Genomic DNA, 16,183 nt, shown 5'->3' on the forward strand with positions numbered 1-16,183 from the left:
TGGTGGAAATAGAATGCGTTAAATTTAAGAGGGAAGTGTGACATTAGGTTATGGGCTGAATACAGAGTAAGACCAAGGAAAAGCCAAGGAAGAAGGCAGAACCGGAGGTGTGGATGAGTCGTCTGCTCAGTGTTGTTTTCAGACAATGGAGCCACCATTGACGTCAATGTCAGGGAAGAAACAAAAGGGCCTTTGGGTGTGTGCAGGGAGCAGCCGGGGCTGGATTTGCTTGGCATTTGTGTGCCTGTGTCGGGGGAGGGGCAGGAGCATGACAAGAGAAGGGCCAACCTGACACTGCAGAGTCCAAGAAGGGCTTTCCAGGGCTTGGTGGGAAGGATTGCCCAGAGGGACTTGGCATTCGCCTCCTTTCACAACTGAGAAGCTGCATGCACACCTTGCCAGGTAGAGGGAAAGAAGGGACTCACACACAGGAATTCCTAAATGTGGATTAGCTGGCGTCAGCCACTAGCAGCTTAGTTCACCTATAGGTTACAGGTCCATAACTCTTTCTTTCCTGCCCTCCCTGGTCCCCAGGGGAGCACAAAAAAGATGAGGAAGAGTGGAGGGAGATGCCACAGGGCCTAGGTTCTTGGACTGCATCTAGCGCCCCTTGGGCCCTTCCAAGCCAGGCCAGCCTCCCCTCCCCATCATATTGTGCATTTTCAGGGTCTAGGGGCTGTTCACTGCTTGCAGGAAAGTCTCAGGCTCCTAAGCAATCCAATCAGAGGGGAAGTTCTGCTCTCCTTCCTGACACTCTGGACACGAGATTGGGGTTTAACATGCCTCACGCTTACAGGCGCTGTCCCCCACATCCCCCGCCCACGGGCTGGTGTGTCTCTGTGACTTGCACCTTGGGAAAGCTTTCCTCTTCCAGACGCCTCTTTCCTTGTACCCACTCCTGAAGTTCTTCCTCCTCCATGGGGCCTCTGAGAAGGGCTCTGGCCCTGGTTAATCTGTAATCCACCTCACCCAATTTAGTACTTGATTAAGTTCTCTTTTTAGAAAGCAGTCTTTTCTCTTTAACGATGTGCTTGGGAACAAGGACATTATTTATGTCTTTTGTACCTCCTTACAGTAACACTGACCCTATTTCCAAAACCAAAAATTGCGACACATGATTTAAAAAATAAGAAAGGTCTTGGAAACTGACTGTCCTGTCGATAAGAGGCCTGGGTGGACGTGCACCAGGAGCTGGAGCTCCTGCGGCCGACCAGTCTACGTCCCCGGGGCAGCTCCAGCGCCTAGCGATGAATGAACGAGAGAGTGAGTTGATGAATGAATGGAAATGCGTGAAGAAAGGATGTCCGCAAGGAGGTTCCCGCGGCCCGGGAGCGCGCCTCCTGCTGGTCGCCACAAATGACAAGCCCCCCACGGGTCTGGGCTTCCGCGGGGCGCGAGATGCGCAGGAGCCACTCAGGATTCACGCCAGCTCCCCCGCGCCGCAGTGGTACGCGCCACTCCGAGCTCTGCGAGCCGCCGGCTGCGGGACGCCTTGAATGGAAGGTGCCGAGGCCGGAAGTGGAAAGGACCACTCGGGCGGACCAGGGGGTGGCACAAGCGTGACGCGTCTTCATTGAGGAACCGAAGCGATGAACATGGAGTTCCATGTGCGTCTTATGTAAAGTGAGCGACGGGCGCCGCCACCAGTGGGCGTGCGGCGCTCGCAGGCCCGGCCTCCCAGATATGCAGATGAGGCGGCGCCACGGCCAATGGCGGGCGCGAGGGGCGGGCACGGCGCGCGCGGTCACGTTTTCCACTATGTGACAGCAGCGGTCGGCGCGGCGGCGGCGGCGGCGGCGGCGGCGGCGGCGGCGGCGGCGGCGGCGGCGGCGGCGCGGCGGGTACTGGCTGCTCCGGGCGGCGGCGGGCGCGGGCCGGGCAGACGGAACGACGGGCCGACCAGGGGACGACAGATGGCGGACGCGGCGGGGCGGTGAGTGGCGCGGCTGGCCAGGCGGGTGTACGGTCGCGGCAGCGGCTCCTCGATTACGTAACCGCCGCGGCCGGGCGGGGGTCCGGCGGCGCCGGCTCCCAAGGCTTTGGGGGCCGCTTGACGCCCTGGGCCGAGAACGGCCTTGGGAAGGGGTGTGCAGGACATCTTCGGCCTTACTCAAAATGCAGACGGTGACATTAACACGCACCAAAACTCTGCGAGGTAGGTACGAGCATTCCCGTTTTGCAGATTAAGAAACTGAGGTCCAGAGAGGCAACTTGCAACTTGCCTAAAGACCCAACTACTGAGTGACTGCTACACCAGACTGTGGTTCTTTAAATGGTTTCCTTTAGGAACCAACTCTGCCCCCACCCTTGACCCCATAGGGGAGGAAGAAGGAACCCAGAGTCAGTTCAACTGGCCCTGGAGACGACCACCTGGGAAGCTGGCTTCCTGCGCCCAGGCCATGGGTGAGCAGTGGTCCAGGAGTGGTGAGCAGAGACAAGAAAGCCAGGCCTGGGAATCCTGAGGGAGACCCCCTGACCTTTACCCAGTTTGCCTTGCCCTGGGCTACTGTGTATTTATTCCTTCTCCCCAGAATGGATGGGCCCACTTTGAGGTGAAGGAGTCACATCATCCTTGTGGGGAGTGCCTGGGCTGCCAAGTACCGGCATGGAGGGGCGGGCGGTGGCCTGCTCCCTCTCCAGGAAGGCCAGGGTAAAGGATGACAGCTTGGTTGCCAGGGTTTCTGTAACCCACACAGAAGGAACCAGTTTGGAAAGCTGATTCATACTCAGAGAACAAGGGAGGCAGAAGGCTCCCTGGAAATCAGCCAGGGCAACCCCTAGGCTTGACAGAAGAAGAAACTGAGGCACACACGCAAGCCAGGTGCACACCACGGCAGGCCCAGGCCCCTTGGGGTCTTCCTATCACCCTAGGTCAGCGTGCCCTCCAGGGGGGCAAGAGGCCTGAGATTGGGTCCTGGGTCCTGAGAGGGCTGGTGCTTGGGAGGAGAGCTTCAGCTCCCCAAATGTTTAGAGCCCCCAAGAGTCACCATGGCAGGAGCCTCCTGGCACAGCTAGTTCACTGATCTCCCTTATTTGAAGGGGAGTCCCCACCCTAGCCCACCTGGGCTTCCTGGTCCCAGGCTGAGTGTGGCTAAGAAGGACACAGGACTGTCTGAAGGCTGTGACTGGAAGCGGTTTTTAAGCATAGAGCTAATCACTTTTTGTGAGTCTTGGATTATAATGGAACATGGGACTTCTTTTTTTTCCTAAGTGGTAGCTTGTGTCGTGCTGGGTAGGGATGGTGCTGTGGGTGTTCACAGATGTCTGACACTGTCACCTTGATGTGGTTCATTGATACAGAACTAGTGCAGCCCCAGCTTTCTGTCGATACTGGAGCGCGGGCAGAGACCTGTGCCAGCCCTGGCTGCTGCTGGGTGACTGAGTTCTGCCCTTGGCCTAGGTTTCCTCATCTGCTTGGGGAGCCTTGGATCAGGCAGTCTCCAAGGCCCACTTTGACTCCAGGGTCTTGGGTTCTTGTCACCCTAGGGATGATTTTCCCAAGAGAGTTTCTGGCCCACGCCTGCTTTGGGGTCATGGGATGCCCCCGTGAGGCTATCTGCTGTGCTCAGAAGGTGGCAGGAGAGCCTCCTCTCATCTGTGCCGCTTCTCTTGCACTCCGAACTTTCTGGGAGGCAGGCCTGTTGGCAGTGATGGTGCAACTTCAGCAGGCCGCACAGACCGCAGGACTGCAGCTCAGGAAGGTCACTGGGTGGCTGGCAGGGCCTCTTAGCGTGTAGTCAAAGAAAGAGCAGCGTGCCAGACTTTGCTCTTTCTTTGGAAAATCACCATATTCCATGAAGTCAACTGGAAACGCAGCCCCACTGTGTGCAGAAACCTCTGTGCCCTGCCCTTGTGGGAAGCGGCCCACCTGAAGACCCCGGGGAGAACCAGCAGTGCAGACTGGGTTCTGCTGGTCCCCCCTGGGCCCAGGGCGTCCCTCCGGGGACCTGGCCCTCCTTTAAGTTTTTATGCTCATTGTATGCGCGTTCATGACAAAGGAGTCCCTGTGTTCCCAAGCCTAGAGCAGACAGGGAGCAGCAAAGGAGCAGCAGTGCTGGGGACAGGCCAAGACCACAGGGTGACCCAAGCAGCCGGCAGTGCTCTGGCTCCCCTGCATCCTTGAAGGGCTCCACATGCTCTCCCTAGGGGTGACGGAAGAAATCAGGACCTGTTTGCATCAACGCTGGGTAGAATAAGAACAGCTGAGTTACATGAGAAACAAATGCCTAGTCTCCCTAGAACCCACCAACTTGCAGTCCCTGAACACAGAGGCCTGGGGGCCGCTACTTTGCATTATTATGGTTTTAAAAGCGTGCAGGAGAGCCCCAGGGAGGCTCTGTGCCTTCTTCCCCTCCATATTTGGATAGCCCTGGTCACAGTTACTCAGCCATCTCCATGAGAACGCAGCTGTTTATTTATCAGGACAAACATTTTCTCCAGATTACAGCAGTCTGGCCTCAGGGAGTTGGCTTCTACCAGGAAGTAGAAAACATGTTCTAATATTTGGGGTTGTAAATGCCGCAGGGCTTGCAAACGCACAGCACAAGCTGTCTGAGCCTGTTATGTAATGCTGGAAAGCAGGCAGAGTGGGCGGGCTCTGAGAAGCCAGAAGGCTAGTGGGCTTCTGGGATTGGGCTGGGGGCAGGGATGGAGGCGGAGGCTGGTCACAAGGGTGTGTTCAGTTCAGGGACATGCATCCTGTTCTGACCTTACAATGTACATATCTGCACTTCCATCTCAAAGAAGTGATCACATAAGTTGCTGAACTGTTGGCTGAGCTCTGACTTCTGAGTTCCTATCAGGCAGGGACTGACAGGAGAATCCCCCGAGCCACGGGAGGCTGGAGCTGGCCCTGCTTCGGTTCTTTTTGTTTAACTATTTATCCTGGTGGTGGCTGGGAGGAAGAGGTGGCTGCAGGCCTGAGGTCAGGTATGGATGGCTGTGAGAGCTAAAGGGCAGTGCACTGAGCCCAGGAACCCAGCAGCCAGCATCAGCAGCTGCTTCCCCAGGGTCCCCCCTTCCCCTCCCCACCAGATCCTGATCTCATCCCTGACTCTACTTTCTTAATTGCCTCTGTCTGGTCACGGATGTGGCTAGATGACCTGGTAGGGTGCAAGCCCAGCTTCTTAGTCTGACCATTCTTTGGGGGTAGAACCAGTGAGGGTGTGTGTGTAAAGAGGGCATCAAGAACCTCTTGGGCCAGCAGCTAGCCAGCCCATTCTCAGCCAGGCTGGCCTCTACCCCATTGCACCTCCTTAGAGAGCACCCCCACCCGGGTTTGGCAGTGTGGCCTCACTGCCACACATTTGTAAGTCTGCTTGGACCAGCAGGTCGGTTCTGCCAGCTTGGCAAAATGAGGTGGGTCCATTTGAGAGCGAGAATAACAGGCTTCAGCCCCATGGCCTGGTCTGTTGTTCCCACTTTGGCCAGGCTTGCCCGGCCCTCTCTGCAAAAAGATGCATCCTTCCCCTCAGGTGATCTCGTGGCACCAATGAACCCTATTCAGACAGGTTCCCAGGGACTGGAACCTGGGGGCAGCCTGGAGCCCCAGGAGCTCATGCAGAGCCCCGCACAGTGCAGGGTGCTACAGGCAGCTCCGTTGCCTGGGGGGTGGGGTATCCCTGAACTCTTAGTCCTTTAAACCAAGCCAGAGACAGCTCCCTGCCAGTGAACTCTCTCTCTCTCTGTCCTTTAAATCACCTGTGTGGTCCAGCTGTTTCTCTAGTTACTCAGGTACTTTCTTAGGTTTTTTTTTTTTTCCCCCCCTTAATCCCAATCACCTATAAGAGACAGGAACTTTGTTTTAGAACTTTTTTTTTTTTTGGTTCTGGGCATTGAACCCAGACCTCTCTACTACTGAGAACATCCCCAAGCCCTTCTTATTTTGTATTTTGAGACAGGGTCTCCCTAAATTGCTGAGGCTAGCCTTGAACTTGGGATCCTCCTGTCTCAGCCTCCTGAATCTTGGGATTAAAGGTATGGCCACTGTGCCTGACAGGCATGACAACTATCCCCATTTTAGAGATGAGGAAATAAGGCACAGAAAGGGTACACACCCAGGAAGCAGTGAAACCCAGCTGAACCCTGGCCCTCCAGGGCCACTCACTCACCTGCCCTTCCTTCCTCTGCCGCCTTCCTGACCCTCCTTCCCGTCTGGAGGGGGCTGTGGGGACGAGGTGGGGGTCCAGGGTGTTCGGGGGTCGGGAGTGCACAAAGCCCGCAGCACCCCTGGACAGCCCCTTAGCAGCTCCAGGAACCTCAGTGAGGGCCCGAGGAAGACCTCTGCTGGCCCCTCATGCCACCCTGCAGTCCCCCTGAGTGTCAGGCAGACCTGGTGCTTGGGACCCTCCAACAGGGCCCATCTCACTCAGAGTAAAGCCCCCGCAGGTTGCTGCATCACCTGCCCCAGCCTTGTCCACCCTTCCCAAAGGCTGGGCACTGGCTTGCCATCCTCTGCCTAGAGCGTCCCCTCTCCAGCTGCCCACGCTCTGGTCTGTCAGGTGAGTCCCCTTGACACGACCCTGGATGAACCTTAAATGTCCGAACTTTACTGGGAGGTACAATCACAGGGTGGCCAGAGGGAAGTAACAGAAATAAGGGGGAAGCCCTCGCTGGTGGCACACAGGTGACACCCTCCTGAGATGATGCCTCGCCTCATAAAATACCCAGTTGGCCACTCAGCACCTTGGAGCCTCATCAGAAGGCTGTCCCAAAAAAAAAAAAAAAAAAAAAGGCAAAGCGAAGGGATGGGGGGGTGCTGCCCCCAGCCCTGGCTCCCCGCAGTCCAGGTGCTCTCAGAGCGAGCTCCTTCCCTGCACTTCCTCATGGAGCCTTTGGTGGCAGCTGGGGAGCAAGGCCACCTCAGGGTGTGGGGCTCCACCCTAGTCCTTGTGTGGTGGAAGGAGCCAGGGACTCTGGCACTGCAGGTGTGAGGCCAGGAGGCCCCTGGGTATCCCCGGGTTGGGAGGAGCAGTGGCTGCAGACTCAGGTACAAGGTCCTGCCAAGTAGCTGCACTCACCACACTCCCCGCCCTGCCCCCTCCAGTGTCCTGGCTGCTGCCTGCTTTGCTGGTTTCCCCTTTGCACCCAGAAATAACCTGTGTGCTCCAGCTCCTCTTGCCTTTCTGTGACCCACTAGAAGGTCAGCCCAGGGGCAGGAGTGTGCCCACTGTGCCTGCACAGCTGGCCTCAGCGCCGCAGGCAGGCGCAGGAGGCAGTGCCTGGGGCATGCCCTGGCCTTTCTAGTGTCCTTTTGGTGGTTCACATCTTGTCCTCCCACTTCCTCTGAAAGCCACTCACTGTCCTCTGTGCCAGTGCACCACAGTCTGTGGCATCTTGGGCTTTACGCCTTCAGCGGCATCTGCCAGTTCCATGGTCCAGCAAGGAGCACCCAGTGCTCCTGCCCTTGTGCAGCTTGTGCTCTGCGAAGGGGACAAACAGAGCAGGGACGAGAAGGAGCCATGGTGATGTGGCGATGGGGGTGTCTGCAGGAGAATGCCATGGGCATGAGGGAGCAGCACATGCAGAGCCCCAAGGTCAAGGTCAAGGGCTGGAGGAGTATGCGAGACCAGAGGAGGGCAGACCTCAGAGCCAGGCTCTGAGCACCTGCCTGGTGGTCGTGAGCTAGTGCTCCTTCCACCAGAATCGCTCCTCCTGGAGCCGAGCAGGTGGAGGCAGGAGCCCAGCTGGGGAGTTGAGGCTGGGCCCAGGGCCAGGGCAGTCGTATGGCTGGTGGCCTGATGGCTGCAGGCAGCTCCTACAGCGGCACTTCCAGGCCTTGCACCCCACACGGTGCTCTCATAGCTTGTGCACAGGGACAGGAATTTCTGTGTGCTGGACAAGTGGGGCAGGTGCCCACAAGTCCCCCCGGAGAGGCTCTGGGACACACTCTGAGCACCGAGGCTGGCGTCCTTCCTCACTAGCACACCTCTGACCTGCTGGTAAACAGTCTCTTCCTCTGCACTCTTTAATGCTGTTGGGCTGTGCACCTCCCACAAGTTCACATGTTTTAGGGGCTCCCCTGTGGCAGGGGCTTACAGAATCTGGACTTTGTCCTCCTCTTCTCAAGAGTTAGCAGCCTTCACTCTTTTGTTGAAGTAGTAGAACTTCCACCAAGTGCTAGACGAGGCCAGAAAACTGGCCTGCCTTAACTGAACGATGCTGGACTTTTGGACATAATGACTCCAGATTCTGAGCTCCAGCTGTGTGCGCCCAACACACAGGGTCCCTGGCTGAGCCTCCTCCTTCTCCATCTGTGTCCTCTCAAAGCTACACGTGGACGTTCACTTCTGGGCACCGCACATCAGAAGAGATGTGCAGGAGCGCCGCGCTCTGCCTCCCTCCAAGGCCACCTCTTGTTCCTGTTTGATGCTGGTGGCTTTTTCTTCTCTTCCTGAAAATATGAGTCACATCAGGGTGGTGGCCTCTGTCATTTTGCCTGGTGCTCATGGTGTCATCAGCTCAGGACAGTTTCTTCACGGGCATCCTTCATAGTGGTTTCTTGTCTCCGTGTCCTGTGTCCGTGTCTTTCGGAAAGGACTGTTGCCTGTAGTGTCCTGGTTGCTTGGCTGTTTCCTTCATTCCCGTCCCTGGGCCTCGGCCATGGGGGTGGCGTTTTCGCCTCAGCCTGTGGCCCTTCTCCTCCTTCCTTGCTTATGTCATTGAGCCCGTCTTGTCGTGAGCTCCTGTCCAGGAGGGGCGCAGCGCTGTCCTCGACGTGCCATCTCTTCCTCCTGGCTGTGCGTCTTCTCAAGCACCCTGTGTGGCTCTTGCCTGTGCCTGTGAACTAGACAGGCCTCCTCAGCCCGCTGGGTTCTCCCCACGCCTGGGCAATTCCGCAGGAGGTGCTGGCGAGGGAAGGCGCTGAGGCTCAGTGGTGCAGCCTCCTGGGCCCTTGTGGGGACCTGTCTCTACGTGTGGCCCAGGTTGGTTTGCACCCTCTCTCTGCGAGGTCCTGTTGGAGACCTCAGGCTGTTTAGCGTCCAGGAGACTCTCCTTTCCTGTCAGTGGCAGTGGGGTCTGCAGCGCTTGCTTCCTGAGGGCGGAGAGCGGAGGCTCAGGGTGGCTGTCCTCGGCTCTGCTTCCGTCTGACCTTCAACTATCTGGGAGCGCCTTTGTTTCGTGGCAAGTTGTTGAAATCCCATGAGATTCCTGGGCTGCTGAAAGCCCACGGCTCTATGATCCTTGCTCATTTTGTGTTCTGGAGGGAAGGGGTGGAAGAGGAATCCAAAAACCATTCCCTCCTTTTGTTCTGCCCTGGGAAGGCCTGAGCGCAGGACACAGTGCCACACCGGGCCAGAGTCAGGCACTGGGAAAACCTCTGAGCCTGGGCCACGGCAGGAGGCCCTGCCCTAGTGACCCTGGTGGGATGGAGGAGTCACCGTCAGAGTCGGGCCAATCTGTTGCCCTGGCAAGTTCCTTACCCGGAGCTCCTTGCACACAGGGTACAGGGTGCTCACAGGGGGACTAAGACGCGGTGTGGACTCCTGCTGGCTTGTTTCCCTGAGCACAAGGAAGCAGGGGACATTCTGCCTTCAGGGCACCTCCCCTTGGTGCTGCCACCCACCAAGCCAGAGCCCGCAGGCCCCTTCCTCCTGGGCTTCTTAGGCTTGGTGGCCTGGAGGCAGAGGAGGGAAGCTGGGTGCTTGTCCTGGAGGCCGCAGCGGGGCTGGGTTCTCCTGCCCCTGCTCTTGTCCCGCTGAGGTGAGGACAGCTTCTCCGCGCCCTCACCACTTCACAGTTTGGTGGTTTCCTCAGCCTGGCCTACCCTGCGGGCTGTGCCTCCTCAGACCCCCCTTGAGTGCCCAGCTTGAGTGGGTGTCTGCTCCCTCCTGGGCCATGCCTCTGTTGCCCAGGGACATCTAACCATCTCCCACCCTTGGGCTCATGGCCTCCTGCCTCTAACCAGTCCCCCTCCCACACATTCCCTGACCGCTCACCCCTCAGTCAGTCACCAGGATTACTGTGGAAGCCTCGGTGCTGATCTTACCCTAATACCACCCCCTCCACACATCTGCCCCCAAAGCACCTAAGGTGAAGCTTCTGTCGTGTAGCTGTGGGGACATCTCCGCATGCAAGCCAAGTCCCGTGGCTCTGGTGCTCAGGGTGCTTGCATGCCTCCTAACAACTCAGGTGGGTGTAAGGACTGCTCCCCACTCGCAGAGGTCTCTGTCCCAAACCGGAGCTCTCTGCGGTGCTGGGAACCCTGGCTGCTGGGGGGGGCAGCGTACCTGCTGGGCCTGGGCCTCCTGGTACCCTCTCCACCCCACCAGCCTCACCTCTCCCATGGGCCCCACCCTCAGCTGGTCTGCAACTTGCCATGTGGGATAGCCAAGATTGTCGAACCCAGCTGCTCCATGTCACCTGTGGAGATTATAAAATGCAGCTCCTGGGCCGTGCGTCCCATTTGACATGACTGTGTGCTTCCCAGAGCCTCTCCCCTGCTGGCTGGTGGCTACTGGTGTTCTTGTCTGCCTCCCATAGGCCCTGGGTGCCTCGGTGTTGGGCTGAGGGTCCAGTGCAGCTGGCCCCAGGTGGGTGCTCAGGACACAGGAGGAGGTGGAGGAGTGGGCATGGTCCAGCTCCACTGCTGCTGTTCCATGCAGATGTGCAGGAAGGTGCCGGGGGCTGCATCCCTCGCTGGCCCCCTGCGGTCACCCTGCGTGCTCTTTTTAATGCTTGGGAACGTGCCTGTCTTTGCCAGCTTCGTTTTGGAGCCCAACATGAATGGATTTGCGGAATTTCCCCCCAGCACCAGTGACCCCGCCAAGGAGCTCATGGACCCCCAGCCAAGCCAGGCCCTGCTCCAGGAAGATGTGGACATGAGCAGTGGCTCAAGTGGGAATGAAAACTGCTCCACGGGGCGGGACTCACAGGGCAGCGACTGCGAGGACAACGGGAAGGAGCTGGGGATGCTGGTGGAGCCCGCCAACACCCGGGAGAGGTCAGTCAGCCGCAGGCCACGCACACGGGCTGTCTCTGTGTCTCATCGCCCTGTGATTGGGTCAATTTCGCACCTTTCAGTCATGGTGTGTGAGTTTTTCAAGGTTTCTGAAAATCCTGTTAACGCAGAGTTATTAAAATGAACTGGGTCCATTCCTCCTCACAGTGACAGCCGCTGTCATCAATATATTTCTCATGTTTGATGACAGCAGACACCAGGGACAGGAGCTCTGAGAGGGGCAGCCAGCGGCCAGCCCCCTACGTGGGAGGCGCACAGACCCTCTGCCCTGGTTCCCTCCTCTCAGCCGGCTCCCTGGTGTCTGCAGGTGCCGTGCTGTCATCTCGCCTGTCCTTCCTTCTGCCCTCCTCCTTTTCTCCTGGGGATAGAACCCAGGGCCTTGGTGTGCCAGGCATGCGCTCTGCGACTGAGCCACCCCACCTCATGATGTAACCCTCTCTTGCCACGGTGTCACGGGCCTGTTTCCTCCGGTTGGCAGGGAGGAAGCGAGGAAGCACACGGCTGCTGAGTTTGGTTTACCTCCGGCTTCTGCAGCCCTGGTGCCTTTGGCCTTGCAGTAACAGAGCCCCAGGGCAGTGCCCCACCCTCCCCTGCCCAGTGGCCAAAGGTGAGACCCGCCAGAACCCCCAAAGGACACTTGTTAGAGGAGTCTAAAGACTTGACACTGGAGGTCAGGCCTGGGGGTGACAGGGCACCTCCAGGCTCTGCATGACCAGGCCCTGTGCACTGGGTGCTCCCTGGCCACTCAGGCACCCGCTGTCCCTGTGGCTTCTCTGTGTGGGCTACACCCGGAGCCCCTCCCAGCTCTACTCTGAGCCAACCTTGCCTGCGTGCTGGGCAGCGCATCAGGAACGTTCTTCCCTCTTTGGGGATATTTGGAACAAATTATCCTCCTCATGCGCACACGCATTTCTAAATCACCTCTGGGACAAATCCTGCTCTTAATCCTGAGCATGGGGGCCCACCGTGGCTCAGGGCCTGGTTTCCTTCATTCTCTCTGCCCTCTGCCCCATCGGCCTTGTCCAGGTGTCCAGTCTGCCTCTCACCTCTTCATCTTGCATGAAGACCCTTCTCACAAATTCCCTTCCTCTTCTCTGAGCTCATGGTTCACCTTCACGTCCAGGAAGCCACTCCCTGTCCTCTGTCATCCCCGCCATGTAGTTCGGCGCAGCCCACTGACAAGGTCTGCTCTCAGACTGGGGCTGGCCAGCAGCCCTTCCTGTGAGGCCCTGTGGCAGCTGAGGGGCTCCGGCACTCGCGGGGTCAGGGCAGCACTCCCGCAGACCACTTGGCACTCCTGCAAGCACTCGTGGTCGTCACGACTAGCAGGTGTGGTGGCCATGGGGGTAGGCCAGGGACCACTGAGTCCCTGCAGGGCCTCCAGGCGCTCCCCAGGCCGTGGCTCCTAGTGAAGGACTGTGGGAAGCTCACACGGACCTCTGTTTCCTGGCTCCACAGCAGCGAGCAGTCTGCCAAAGCAGACACACACCGAGAGCTGGTAAGAACGCTGAGAGAGCTGAAGGTCCACCTCCCCGCAGACAAGCAGGCGAAGGGCAAGGCCAGCACCTTGGCGACCCTGAAATACGCCCTGAGGAGCGTGAAGCAGGTGAAAGGTAGGCCTGCTTTACACCTCCACTCTCCACTGGGAAACGAGGTTGGAACCAGGTGGGAACCCAGGTGTCGGTACCTTAGGTGTGTCACCTTTCTGACACTCCCTCCTGAAGTGGCAGAAGGAAATCATAAAATCGTGGGGAAGCTCAACGGAATCCTCGTTCCTGGAAGTTTCCTGTGCTGGTGGGCTTTCAGAGGGGAGAAGCAGGTAGGACAGGAGACATCTGTGTGCCACAGCCAGCAGTGCTGACCTGGGCTGCGTCAGGCCCGTGCAGGAGAGTCCAGCGTCTTCCAGACTCTGACGGGAGGTGGTGTTGGGATCCTGGCTTGAGTCCAGGAAGATTGTCACCTGCAGTTTGTGAGCCGCCATGGGCCAGAATACAGTCAGAGCAAAGCACCTCTCAGCCTTTTGCTGAGGACCTGCCACCTGCAGTACAGGATGTGAAGGGCATCACCAGGTCTCAGAGCTGCTCAGTGCACAGACTCAGGTGGCACACTCCCTGTTTACTTAAAAATGTGTAAGTGTCTGCCCTTGTGGTCATTTCAGCCAGGAAGGAGGGAGGCGGGGCAGAGGGCCACCATCATAAGCACATGGTCATGGGGGCCTCCAAAATGTAGATCCTGTTCCCATTTATACACGTTTGACTTTATATCAGAAAATAGAATATGAGGGCTGGGGTTGTGGCTAGTGGTAGAGCACTAGTCTGGCACACGTGAGGCACTGGGTTCAATCCTCAGACCACATAAAAATAAATGAATCAAATAAAGGCATTGTGTCCATCTACAACTAAAAATATTTTTTAAAAAAAGTAAAGAAATTAAATATGAAAGAGCTTTTAAAACTGGCCAGTGATGAATAAAACTAAGACTCTGGTGTGAGAACATTGCAGAGCTCCTCGGAGGTGCAGTGCAGGGGTCCCCGACACCTGCTGCAGGTCCCATAGACATGCCACCAAGTCCAGATGCTCCCAGCCCCAGCCCTCAGTCAGCCTTGCTCCTCTGGCTCTTCCCACGCTGGGCCTTCCATCAGGCAGGGTCCTCATCTCTGGGTCTCAAGTAGCTGCAGGTGCCTCTGTCTCTAGGACAGTCAGGAAATGCTGTGCAAGCGCTGGGCACCAGCTGTTGGACCTCAGGCCTGATAGCCAGCAGCTCAGCCCAAGGCCCCTGGACTGGGTCATCCAAGGATGGCTCCGCTGTAGCTGCTGGTCAGAGAGGCCCAGAAGCCACAGTTCCCCTGCTGGGGACAGTGCTGTGAGTTTCCAGCATCTAGTTTTCTCCATTGTTAGGAGAGCACTGCAAGAGTCCTGGAGGAAGTGCCCACGTGAGCATCCCAAGCTCACAGGCTGGGCTCCCGCTTTGTGTCACAGTGAAACTGCCTGCTCCTGACCGCTGAGGAACCCTTAGCTGTGGGGGTCCATCGTAACCAGCAGGCACAGAGTAGCATCTTGCTGGGGCCGGAAGGGAGGCCAGGTGGTGCTGGGAGAAGGTCACTCTGTTCCACCTTTGCTCACTGTCACCTCTTGTGCTGACAGCCAGGGGACCCTACATGTTCACACACACATCAGACAGAGCGAGCAGCTGAGGCCCAGTGGGGCAGTAGCTCTCTCCTGGTGCTGTCCTGGGCCCGGCACACAGTGAGCAGGGCTTGTTGCCAGCAGCTGGGGGGTGGGGGCTTCACGCTTGGACAGCTTCTGCTGGCAGTTGGCAGGTGGCTGGTGCCTCTGGCCCTGTACTGATAGGAGGCCCCTCTGCCCTCCCACTTGGGCTCCGCTTCCAGGTGTGCCCCTCTGTCCTGCGTCTTTCCCTCCCTGAGCCCGCGGTCTCTTTGTGACAGTTAATGTAGTGTCTACGGAGTGAGATTGCTGCTAGTCAGTGCTGGGGAGGCCTGAGACAGCGTGAGGGCACCTGCTGCCCCTGGGCCTGGGCAGCGTGGAAGTTGGGGCCCTGGGGCTGCCTGCCTGGGGAAGGGCTCCTGTTCCCGAGGGAGCAGCTGGAGGTGGAGCATCTGCCCAGCCACTCTGCTCTCAGCTAACGTGTGGGCTGGGTACCTTCCTTCTTGGCATCTGCAGGAACTTAGGAGCTTGGGAGCTCTGCCAAATCGAGAAGTTTCCTTCCTTTGCAGCAGTTCATATCTTGGTTTGAGAGCACACTCAGAAGGTGGAGAAGTGAAAGGCAGATAACGTGGCCCTGGGTCCAAAGGTTGCATCCCACTGCAGGAAGCCCTGGTCCGTTCCCTGGTCAGACTCCAGAACGCAGCCCTCAGCTTTTGCCTGGAGGGGGAGCCGCTGCAGCCTGTGGGCAGTGATGCCCAGGGACAGGCCCTGCCCACTGGGAGAGCCAGTGAGGTGGGCTCAGGTTGAGGCGCTCCCGGCCGAGATCCCATTTGCAATCCTTACAGTCGGGCATTGCTACTGTGCCTGCTTTTTTTTTTTTTTAACCCAGGGGTACTGCGCCATTAAGCTACATCCCCAGCCCCCTTTTCACCTAGGTAGAGCATCTGATGGGCCACGCCAGGGGTCCGATGCAGGGGCTGCCACCACTGTCCCACGTAGAAAAATCAATGTTGCTTCATGATTTCAGGCCCTTCTGGAGAAAGAACTCTGTGCCCTTATTATTTTAAATAGCGTATTTCAGAGTGTCTGTCTGGAGATCGCTCCCATTCTCTTGAATGTAGGTATCTACTTTCCTAAAATAAACCCCAGTCTCACCTCTGAAAATAAGACCGGGTATCAGTCGCTTTGTAGAGCTCTGTAAGCGAAGGCCTGACGGAGCTCAGGGGCGCACCCAGCACGGCTTGTCAGGGTGTGCAGCTTGGGGCTCCGTGTCCAGTCACCATGTCTGCGTCCATCCCACTTGTCACTCAAGGAAAGGACCGTCCCACTGCGAGGGTGTGCCTTCACTGGGCTTCGCCCGCTGAGTGCGACCTTGTTTCTCCTGCAGCGAATGAGGAGTATTTCCAGCTGCTCATGTCCAGCGACAGCCAGCCCTGCTGCACAGGCATACCCTCCTACACGGTGGCGCAGGTGGAGGGTGTCACCTCGGAGTACATCCTGAAGAACGCGGTGAGTCCTGCATGGGGCACACAGCAGGGACGTCCATGCCTCTAGAGAGGAGGGTGACGCCGCGGCTCCAAGACGGTGGTGCCTCTTCCCTAAGCTCTGTCCTCATCCCTGGCAGACTCCATCCCGTAGTTCTCCAGTGTCAGAAGCCCAGCTGCTCCCACGCTGGGGGTCTGGGTTTTCATATCCTCAACAGGAGGAGACAGACTTGGTGACTGTCCACTTGCCCAGGCTTAGTGGTCCATGTTTTTTTAAGTATTTTTTTAGTTGTAGATGGACACAAAGCCTTTATTTTATTGGATTACTTAAATCTCGGCCGAGAGTCGAGCCCAGTGCCTTACACATGCTGCGCCCCAGCCCTGGTCCGTGGTTTTCTGAACCCTGTGGAGGTGGGCCTGAATGTTGGGGGAGGCAGGTTCTGTGGGACCGGACGGAAGGACCAACGGAGACCCAGCGTGAGCTGGAATCGGGTGAAGCTGGCCTCGACAGGGATCCCTCATCCTTCCATCCCCTTCCTCCAGCCTGACCACCAGGGGCCTGTCACGGAGCCCTG

At 57.9% G+C, this 16,183-nt stretch overlaps 1 protein-coding gene across 7 annotated transcripts in view; it reads left to right on the forward strand.

Annotated features, from left to right (window-relative positions):
* The first annotated feature begins 1,820 nt into the window (after window positions 1–1,820).
* Per2 (period circadian regulator 2) overlaps window positions 1,821–16,183 on the forward strand; it is a 41,651-nt gene continuing 27,288 nt past the window's right edge. For 4 of the 7 annotated variants that reach the window (XM_076865807.2, XM_076865811.2, XM_076865812.2 and 1 more), the window contains exons 1-4: window positions 1,821–1,933; window positions 10,703–10,942; window positions 12,419–12,573; window positions 15,512–15,633. In XM_076865807.2, coding sequence (XP_076721922.2) covers window positions 1,914–1,933; window positions 10,703–10,942; window positions 12,419–12,573; window positions 15,512–15,633 — 537 coding nt within the window. In that variant the 5' untranslated portion in view covers window positions 1,821–1,913. Of the gene's footprint in view, window positions 1,934–5,951; window positions 5,977–10,702; window positions 10,943–12,418; window positions 12,574–15,511; window positions 15,634–16,183 lie in introns of those variants that run through there. The other 3 variants (XM_076865808.2, XM_076865809.2, XM_076865810.2) reach the window with 3 other exon arrangements.

Source organism: Callospermophilus lateralis, chromosome 9 (genome assembly GCF_048772815.1).
Source record: "Callospermophilus lateralis isolate mCalLat2 chromosome 9, mCalLat2.hap1, whole genome shotgun sequence".
NCBI classification, from domain to species: domain Eukaryota; kingdom Metazoa; phylum Chordata; class Mammalia; order Rodentia; family Sciuridae; genus Callospermophilus; species Callospermophilus lateralis.